At 38.0% G+C, this 10,124-nt stretch overlaps 1 protein-coding gene across 1 annotated transcript; it reads right to left on the reverse strand.

The window, feature by feature from the left end:
- Positions 1-1,237: 1,237 nt before the first annotated feature.
- Positions 1,238-8,287, reverse strand: FAM177B (family with sequence similarity 177 member B). The gene is made up of 5 exons (XM_083349150.1): positions 8,105-8,287; positions 6,477-6,635; positions 5,367-5,433; positions 4,776-4,873; positions 1,238-2,659 (listed from the first exon to the last, which is right to left on the reverse strand). The coding sequence occupies exons 1-5, from the start codon at positions 8,132-8,134 to the stop codon at positions 2,462-2,464; spliced, it is 552 nt and encodes a 183-aa protein (XP_083205276.1). The 5' UTR covers positions 8,135-8,287; the 3' UTR covers positions 1,238-2,461.
- Positions 8,288-10,124: the final 1,837 nt, after the last annotated feature.

A 10,124-nucleotide genomic window follows, 5' to 3' on the forward strand; every position in this document is an offset into this window, starting at 1 on the left:
CAAATATGCAGAGTATCCTACCAAATGTAATTCCCAAGTCATGTTTTAGAGATTTGCCCCTCCATATATCAGCTGTATCCGGCTTTGCTTTTTATCATGCCTGTGCGCCAGAAGTTGCAGCTTGTTATTTAGTGCCATCTTGAGGTGAAAGATATAATCATTGCTTTAAAATTGATGGACAGTGTCTTTGAGAAGTTTTTCACAAATATCCAGCATTGCTGTTTATTTGAAAGCTTTTCTTTATTTCTGCATATCTTTACAGACTTTCAGAACCTTTAATTTTTTGCTTGTAAAAGTCTAATCTAGCCTGCCTCATCTGGGTTGTCTATTGATACACTGGACAACCAAGCCTGTAATTCCAAGACAAGATGTCTGTGTTAGCTGGGCATAATAAAAATTAAAGTCCAACAGATCTAAAGGTTACTAGATTGAAAACAGTTGCTCTAATCTGTAGCTGTAAAAAGAACAAGACTGGGACAGGGAGCTGCGGATTGCAAAGAAAACTGCATCTCTTCCCCATCCCAGTATGTCTTTGAGGGCCCCCTCTGCCCAGAGAGGAAGAGGGCTCACCCATCAACCACCAGTGCGGCACAGCCAATCTTATCTGACCAGCATGGATCTGAGTCACTCTCTCGTCCTTCCCTTGCTGCCTGCTGCCATTAAGAGTTTTCAAATTTCAGCCTCTGTTCCAAAGCAGCCAATCCCCATTCCCCCATTAGACTTTGCCACCAACTAATTGGGTGCAGCAGTGGAGTGGGAGTAATTTCCATCTTCCTGCCAGTTTTCCCATTGATTTTGCTTGTGGGAAGTTGGCAGGCAGCATCAGAAATCACTCCTCCATAAGGCACTTCTGGCCATCATAAATTGTCATAAGCATGCCCTCTCTAAGATCCCATGACTACATTTTGGGCTCATGGCAACTAGTTCACACTTGCAGCTGGTTGCAGTGTTCCTCAGTCATGTGATAGCAATTTGTGATTATTATTTTTGTCATTTTTTGGCAAAAAGTACCCATTCAGAGGAACGAATTTGGACTTATGCCTGCATGATTTAGTTAACATTTTGAATACAGTCATAAAATCATAAAGTGTGGGTGCCTTGACTTATGACAGTCATGAGTTATAACTAAAATTCCAGTCCCAATTGGAGCCATAACCTGAGGAATACCTATTGTCGTGGAAAAACCCAATGGAAAAGACAAGAGACAGCAACACAAAACAATAATTCTTACTTTAAGATTCAGAGGTTTATTTTGTTAATGATTTGGAACATGGCAAGCATAATAACACAACGTCACTTACATTAATAAGTGAGGACCATATGGCACAGCAGATTCCAAAAGGACAGCTATAGGCCAATGGCAAATCAATCAGGTCCAGTCCCAACCCTTTATACCCTTTCTTGTTCTAAGACTGTAGTCAGATGGTCCACTGACTTTTACTGACTTTTGCTGACTTTTTACTGACCTCCTGCTGATCTTCTGCTGAACATAACTTTCCACATATTCCATGTACATTGGAACCTGCATCCATCAGCTACTTTCAGTTCCCTATTTCTTACTGTTCCAGTCCTTATCTTCTAAATATATTTGAAACAAGGAAGCTTAGCAAAATCATATTAAATAAAATACAATTGCAAACTGCAAAATTAAGCATAGCACAGACTTTGGTTCAATACTTTGTCCATGAGGCCTGATTCAGTCTACCTGGGCCTAAACCTTGCATAAAAAAGCAATAGCCAATATTTTCATTTTCCACACTATAAATAAATTCTGGAATGCATGAAGCTCACACAGAATCCACTTGCCCATTGGAATGTGAGCAGGGCCTAGACCACAATCTCTTTTGCTTGAGAACAATATGCTTCAGGAACAGCAGTTGGAAAAATCTTTCAGGGAATCCTGCCGATAATTACTGGAGTTTTCAATAAACATTAGTTCCTTTTATTATTTATTTGGTATATAGCCCATCTTAGCCTAGAGATGCCCATGAAAGATATATATTTATAATCATGAAGGTGTAATGATTGAACTGTTACAACATAAAACAAATGCAGTTCAATTCATAAACAGACTATTAAAGTGAAGGTGTTTCACTGTTTGTTATATTAGTATTAGCTTATACAATAGAGCCTCCTATGGTATTTTTTCTTGATTTTCCCCTAAAAAGATTGGTTTATATATTGATTATTTATTTAACCAATTTATATTTCTACCCAGCCCATAACATGACTCTGAGTGGTAGAACCAAAAACAAAATTTAACCAAGCACAATCCAGAAATAATAACAGTAGTAATGTTGATATATATGGCAGTGTGTTCTAAAACAGTCCAATTTAATCCACAAAGATCAAACAATCCACCAAGAGAACTGATTTAACCTCTCAGTACATGTACCTGAGGATTAGATATTTTGATCCAGCCAAAAGTAACCATGCACATTTTATATCCTGTAATTTTGATTTATTTTAGATTTTGCAGCCCACTTTCTTCAAGTTCATTTACATTTGCAACAGTGTCTTTCTGAGGAAGGAATGGGATATTGTTGCAATTAATAGACCCATATCTTAGCTGCTTCATTTCTAGGTGGTATGTTTCATTTGATGTGGTTGTCTCCTTCATTTCTGACATCTCCTCACCATCTTCATCACTTTCATTTTTCTGAAAAAATTGTGCATTGTAAAAATAAAATATATTCTAGAAAGTCTTGATGGAGGGAGGCAAGAATGACTGATAACCACAGGTTTCCCATTACTTTTCTTTTCGGATATGTTTTTAATAGGATGCTTTTGTAGAATTTATATTATGTGTTTTATTAGACAATGCTGATTTAAAATGAAACTGAACACACTTTTGATTTATGCATAGATAACCAAATCAATCCATAGTCTAATTAATGTGGAAAGACTTGAACTTAGTGGAATAGGGTGGACTATGCACTCAAAAAAGTATCAGCACCGAGATTTTCTCTGCTCCTTCAAAATGAAGCATACAGAATGCCTTAATAATACTGTATGAACATTATAGAACAGACATGTCAAACACAAGGCCCGGGGGCCAGATCCGGCCTGCAAAGTGGTTTCATGTGGCCCGCGAAGCCATCCTGGAAACAGTGAGGGAACGGCCCCCACTGCCTTGGCCCTGGCCCAGAGACCCTCCTCCTGCCAGAGACCCTCAGATCTGTCCCACTCCTGCCCAGGCTCCCATAGGCACCCTTGATGCAAACGATGTAGAGCTGGCCATGCCCACCCAGTAGGCCATTAGCATTCTAGCCACACCCACCCAGTAGGCCACACCCACCCAGGCTGCACCCACCCAGCCCCCTGAGGGCAACCGCAATGCTGATGCAGCCCTCAATGAAATTGAGTTTGACACCCCTGTTATAGAAAGAACACACAACTTTTTTGGTATGTCTGCATTAGTGTTCTCCATCAAAGGTCTTCTTTTCATAAGTCACCTTAATTAGGTATATGATTTTTTTTCTGATCCCATATATTACATTTTTGGAACATTGACCATGGCTACTCTATGGGGGTTGATCTTATGGGTGTGGTGAGGGTGGAACGATCTTCTATTAGATTACTAGAATTAATATAGAAGCTCTTTTTTAAAAAAAATATAGAACAATCAGTGTCGGTTATCCCACTTGGTAAAATAGGATGGATTTTCCCTCTATCTGTCATCTGTGGAAAAAGGGCCATTGTTATTGTCTGATTGTACAAATACTTCTGGGTTTTACTGTTAACATAGCCAAAGTTTCTATGTTATGATACTCAAGGATCCACGTTCACTGTTTTTTTTAAAGCCAGGTTTTACTTTACTCTTCCTAAGCTAATTGCATTTGTGGCATATGGTTCTAGTTAAACTATCACATGATCAGATTTTAAGTAGCTGAGCCTCCAATAAAATACCAACTTTATAGAGCAAACAGGTTTCTCAACATGACCAGCTAAACAGTAATTTTGCTCTGAATTCTCTGAAAGTTATTAAAAGAAAAAATTGTTCACAAGGTACAGTTTAGCTTACAAGGATCAAGATTCTGGGCCATGAATCAAAGTACTATGTAGTACTTTGCAAAATACCTGATTAGTAATGATAGAATTTAAGCTCAGATTTCAATTCAGTGATTGATGAGTAGTTTAAGGACAACAGGAAGCATATATTTAAACAGTTTTATTAATATCAGGCTTTTTTTCCCCTTGAAAACTGGATGGGAAACAGTTAATCCGAGAATGAGAATATAACAGCTCTGACATTTATTAGATGGAAAATAGGATAACAAGAATTCTAGCAAATCTATTTTTAAAATGAAAATATATTAGAAATTTAGGGCACAATCCCTCATTCGTTTTCTCTGTTTTTTCTAGTCAGACAGCTAGAATGATCCTTCTCTTCCCCCTCGGTTGAGTGAGGGCTGTCCAGTTTTAACATAGATGGCCTCTTTGACCCCTCTTTCAAACTAGTGGTCCCCTCTGTCCAGAATATGGACAGTTTAAACCCAAGAATACATTAAGGCAGAAGCTTGTCCACCCCAAGGATAAAACACCCAGACACAAACCGAGCAATGTGATATATGACGTGCAAGCATTAACGTTATTTAGGTGGGTCAGCCTCTTAATAGAGCTAAAATTAAAAATCATTACATCATCCCTTCTGTTTCATTCCAGGATTTTGGGAGCCCCAATACTTCATATTTCGGGTATAACACAACTTAAAATTTAATCCCCAAATCTTGGTGGTCAACAAATTGCCCTTACATTGCATTTGTTATATTTACCTTGTTTTGTGTCCTATAGTATTCATCCACTGCATACTGATATTTAGATTCATTGAGTCCAAGGAATGCGACAAATTTCCCACCAAGAAATTCACAAGCTGTTAAGGATATTGGGGGAAAAAAAGTAATTTGAACAAGTCATAGATTTTTGTGTGTGCAGATATGCAAATGTGTATGTGGAGTATGGATATAATCAGAGCATCTAGTAGTAGAGAGTGTCCTGTATTACAGCGTTTCCCAACCTTAGGAACTTGAAGATGCGTGGACTTCAACTCCCAGAATTCCCCAGCCAGCTATGCTGGCTGGGGAATTCTGGGAGTTGAAGTCCACGCATCTTCAAGTTCCTAAGGTTGGAAAACGCTGCTGTATTAGTCCACAAATTCTTTCCTATCACATGCAGTTTACTTTATGGTTGTTGGAAGAAGAAAATAAATTCTATGGCTGGGGCACAGTCCATTATTAATTTCTTTATAAAGGTGTAAGAACATAGGTTTTCTTAGGAATTGCTGATGACGTACTAAAAATTCTTATCTTACCAGCCTATCACTTACACTTAAACCCCCCCTCCCCCACACACAACAATATACTTACCAAAAAGTGCTGTGGCTACAATTTGATGTACCCAAATTTGTAGGTAATTACCCCAAGAGAGATTGGCCTGTGAATAAAGCCAGAGGTCTGTTGGTAACAATACGGAGACTCATCCATAGCTGCTATAAAGCAATCATACTGTGAGGATGCATTTCAGATCAAGATCACTTTTGCTGAAATTTCACTCTTACATTATATAAAGAAAAGCATCAGTTTCCTGAAAAAAAATCCTGAACAAAAAAGTAATACTGTAGTAATAGGGCAATTCCTTCCCCTCCTCCCACCCTACCAACATTATTTGTCTAGCTTATCTTCCCTTTTTATCCTTTTTCATGAATAAACAATAGCCTCCTTGTGCCCATGAAATAGAACGTCTATAAAATAGCAGAGCTTCTAATGAAAGGTAAGTGGGGCCAAAACAAAACATTCAAGGCTATGACTTAATATTTAATATTACATGAGTAAAATATATTGCCTTTATCAGCAGCCAAGAAATCCAGCAGGAAGACATAAAGATTTTTGCAGACAATATACTTTCATATAGTTTTTTTTCACATATTTGAAAACATGCACATCATTTATCATCTAGTGAGGTACTTAGAAACGATATGTGAAAGGTCCACGAGCTGATTCTAAAATATTTCTGAAGTTCATCTCATTTACTTCATGAAAAATTCTTAGCATTTGTGTTATTGGGGTTGGTCTGCTCCTTTCTTTTCTTTCTTCCCTTTCTAAAGAATGAGTAAAAAACTTAACTTTTTCAAATGACAGTAACAAACCCCAGATTACAGGAAAAACTTATTTCCTAGGTGATTGCTGCTGAAATGATCAGCAATTGTGTTGCTGTTGATTTTCAGTGATAAAAAAGAGGAGGATCCATAGTTGCACTAATGTCTCAGCAGCCATTCAAATAGTTACTACTACTACCAGTGCTTTTTTGTATAAGGAAAAGGTGCCGGAACTCACACGTCATACAACCCGCCTTGCCTATCCTACAAGGTTCCATCCAAAAAAGGTGCCAGAACACCGTTCTGAGTGTTCTATGAGAAAAAAAGCCCTGACTACTACTATTAATCCTCCTCCTCCTCCTCATCATCATCAACAACTCACAGTGTCAAGTAATGGCTTCTGATTGCTTTCCTCAACATCTTCTTCTTCTGAACTGCACTCTTCCATCGTTTCACCATTTGCAAAATAGATGATCTTTCCAGGAGATTCATTTTCCTTTCGAGTATTATCTCCCAGTTCCTTTCTGTCATTCACTTCCTCCTGTTCATGAAAAGGAAAATCAACTCAGCCAAAACAATTTTAGGAAAAGATGAAAACTCTGGTTTTTATTTCATCTTCTAAAAATAGAATAAAAACATCATATTTGTAGCTCAGGGTTGAACTGTGGGGTCCTTGGGGCTCTTTGATCTTGGTTATTTTCCTCCAGATGTTTCATTACCAAACTAGGTAACATCATCAATGATGTTATCCTATCTCCTAGTTAGGTAATGAAACGTCTGCCAAAAAGAAAAGTAAAGCAACCAAGCTCAGCGACCAACAGGGACCTCACAGAATGAAAACAGACGTGTTCAGCTTTGAAAATTTCATTGGACGGCTTCTAAAATTAAACCAAAACCTCTGAAGCAAGTGAGGAAAGTCTGATCTAAATTTTGTAAATATTGTGTTGAGGACATTTGAGCAATGAAAAAAGGAAACACATTAACCAATTAGGTGAGAAATAACAAAGAAATTAGCATGAACAAAATATACGCTTTATTATATCATAAATCCCAATTTCTTCATGCTGTTTTCTCTCTTTTAGGGTGTGTTTATATGTGTTGTTCCTGGAGATTTATGTGTATTCATTTGTTCTTTCAGGCCTCTAACAAAGAGATACTCCTTTGAAATAAGTTGGAACCTTTGGTATAATAATATCATCAATTGTTATGACCATTAGAAGATGAAACTATCCATTTTAATGTGAACCAAAAATCAGATTTACTATTTTGGCATTGATTTGTTATATTATGTACAATAATGCTTGAAAATAAGGAGGGTTAGCTATATGTACTTTTACTGTTCATTCCAGATGGGCTGGTAAATCAATACACGCACATAAAACTTCCATTGCTCTCTCATTTCTCACACACAGCCCACAAAAAAATCAAGAGTAAATTCTGTTCTTTGCACAATGTTGAAAAAGCTTGTGCCAAAGGATTATTCAGATACTCCTAAGCCAAATAGTGTCTTTATGATTAATATGTACTTACTTGCTACCCATCATGTAAGCCGCCCTGAGTCTTCGGAGAAGAGCGGGATATAAATGGAATTAAAATAAAAAAATAAATATGACCCATATACAGTACACAGAAACAATTGTAAGCATTCCAGTTAACTTTCCTTATGATTGAAGGCCAAAGGAAACGAGAGAAAATGAAGCATGCTTGATTCTTCATCTCTAAATCCATCCTTCAGCTATATTCAGCTTGTTTCAAAACAATGCTTAACTATCAGCAGTAAATTTTCAATCCCATTAAGAAGGAAGATTGCACATCAGCACACATTTTAATAATTTTATGCATTTTTGTTGTATAATAACAGGTTTCCCCAAACTGCAAATGTATTCTTCAGCATTATCTTTCAAGTCATTGTTGCACCAAAGATTATAAAGTTTTTGAAAAACACAAAGAATTTCCTCCTGTATCGACTTTAAAGCAATCAAGATTTGAAAGAGCAGAACAAGAACTCACCTTCAGAGTTTTTTTGGTATTGTCCATCATGGAAATAATATCTGATTAAAATAATGCTGAGATAGGAGATGTGTAACACATCACTGACAGTCCATGCAGAGAAATTTTGGAAAAAAAGAACATTTCAAAGGAGGCCAGCTGTAAAAAAGCAGTATAATAGACCAGGCTATCCCTTTGTCAACAAGGGTTGGTCAGGTTTGAAATGTGGGCTGGACTTTCTCCTCTTCCGTAGTTTAATTACCAAATCTAAATATTTATAGTGATAACCCGAAAGCTAAAGGAATGTAAAATGAGACTTTAAAAAATGGCTACACATGATTACAATCAATACATTCCCATTTTGGGGAGCTATCTTCAGCACCTTGTTTTCTATGGTCCATTCCCCCCCCTCCCCACCGCCACAGCCTTTTTAAGTCAAATGCTTTTGTGGTTTAGAAGTTCCGGGAGTACAATTCTTTTTCAACAGGTCTAATCAGCCACAAACAAACACTGCAGTTATGTTGAAAAGCCATATTACCTGGAACCGTAGATGCTATGCCATCTATGGGCTGCTTTATAGCATTGCCATGTCTTTTAAGACATTGTGACATAACTTGCTGCGTGCTAACTTCTTAACGTGAGTGAGGGAACAATATAAGAAGAGAAAACAAGGATGCTGGGGAGGAATTTAAAAAAAACAATATGGCACGATATGTAGCAGGGCTCCAATCATATGGTTGGGGTTGCCACATTGATTTTTTTGGACCCCTCTCTGCAAATACCCTAGAAAACAACATGTTACTGTTTGAGAATAAGACACGTGTGTCTTCATATATATTTCCTTTTTGATATTTTCAATAGAGGGCAGTGATTGAAGGGGTACCCCACTGCAAAGTTAAGAATTTTGGATGCAGGTGCAAATAAAGATGGACTTGTTGAAGTTTTTCTACCAATCTCTTTGCATTTATTTCCAGATATGTGTCATGAAATAAAAAAACCCTTCAGTTCTAAACCATTCTATATTCTGTCTCTCTGTAACATCATTTGTTTCTTCTTCTCTCCACATTATGACTTTGATCCATGAAAGCTTATGCTGTAATAATAATAACAAAAAGAATAATAATAGCAGCTTGTGCCCCAAAACATTGGGTTTTAATAAACAAATCTCACAGTGCAACAGTGCCCTGTGGAGAAACTAAAAGTATACATTTGTTTTGTTTGATTTTTCAATAGCCCTCCAATTAATTCTTTCTCCCTTCTATAGCCCTTCAATAGTAATAATGACCAACCATAAATTGGTTACCCACTGCAAATATATGAAGATTGAAAATGAAAAAAATGATTTAGCATTACAAATCAAGTCCAATGAGAATGGTTTATGTGAAAAGAATACATCAGTTCTGGAAAGAACACTATGCAGCATCAGAAATTACAAAACACAGGTCCCAAAGGTGTTTTTTTCAAAAGGCAACTAGACTTTCTTGTTTTTCTCATCCAAAAAGCTTCTTTAGCTCTAACTGAATGAATTCCCAGAAAAATTGCAGGTTACAGGAACCATTTGCGCTTCAGTTTGAGATGCAGACAACACAGACTAACCCCCAACAGCCTACACCTCTGTTCAACTGTGAAGGGACACAGGTCAGAAAACATCCTGCAGAAAGTACAGCTCCACAACACAGTCCTTTCAGCAGTTGCAAGAAGGCTCCACACCCATCTGCACTATTCAGGTGACCCTGAGGACACAGACAAACCCCCAAGTGGCCTCAATGACTCTCTAAAACAGGGCTTTTCAACCGGTGGTACGCGAGCACCTGGCTGGTGGTACGCGGCGTCGCCTTCCTCCCCCCCCGTTCCGCTCCTTCCCATCTCGCAGAAAACATGCTGCTTGGTGGCCTGCAGGAACCCTACCGAGGGCGCTGCGAAGAGCACAGGCGCAGAGCGAGGCCCCGCCATCCCCAGGACTCATTGTGCAGCAACCGGATTGACTTCTTCTCATGCAGGATCCATGTCGCCCTTTCCCCCCTCTTCTTACTTCATAAGC

This window comes from Vipera ursinii (genome assembly GCF_947247035.1).
Source record: "Vipera ursinii genome assembly, chromosome: 1".
NCBI lineage: Eukaryota > Metazoa > Chordata > Lepidosauria > Squamata > Viperidae > Vipera > Vipera ursinii.

What these genes read in the sequence shown, in the direction of transcription:
- FAM177B (XM_083349150.1), bottom strand. Translation starts at nt 8,134, where the DNA reads ATGATGGACAATACCAAAAAAACTCTGAAG. An exon ending in ATACCAAAAAAACTCTGAAG is followed by an intron (nt 6,636 to 8,104) that starts GTGAGTTCTTGT and finishes TTTCATGAACAG; the next exon opens with GAGGAAGTGAATGACAGAAA. An exon ending in TGTAGCCACAGCACTTTTTG is followed by an intron (nt 4,874 to 5,366) that starts GTAAGTATATTG and finishes TATCCTTAACAG; the next exon opens with CTTGTGAATTTCTTGGTGGG.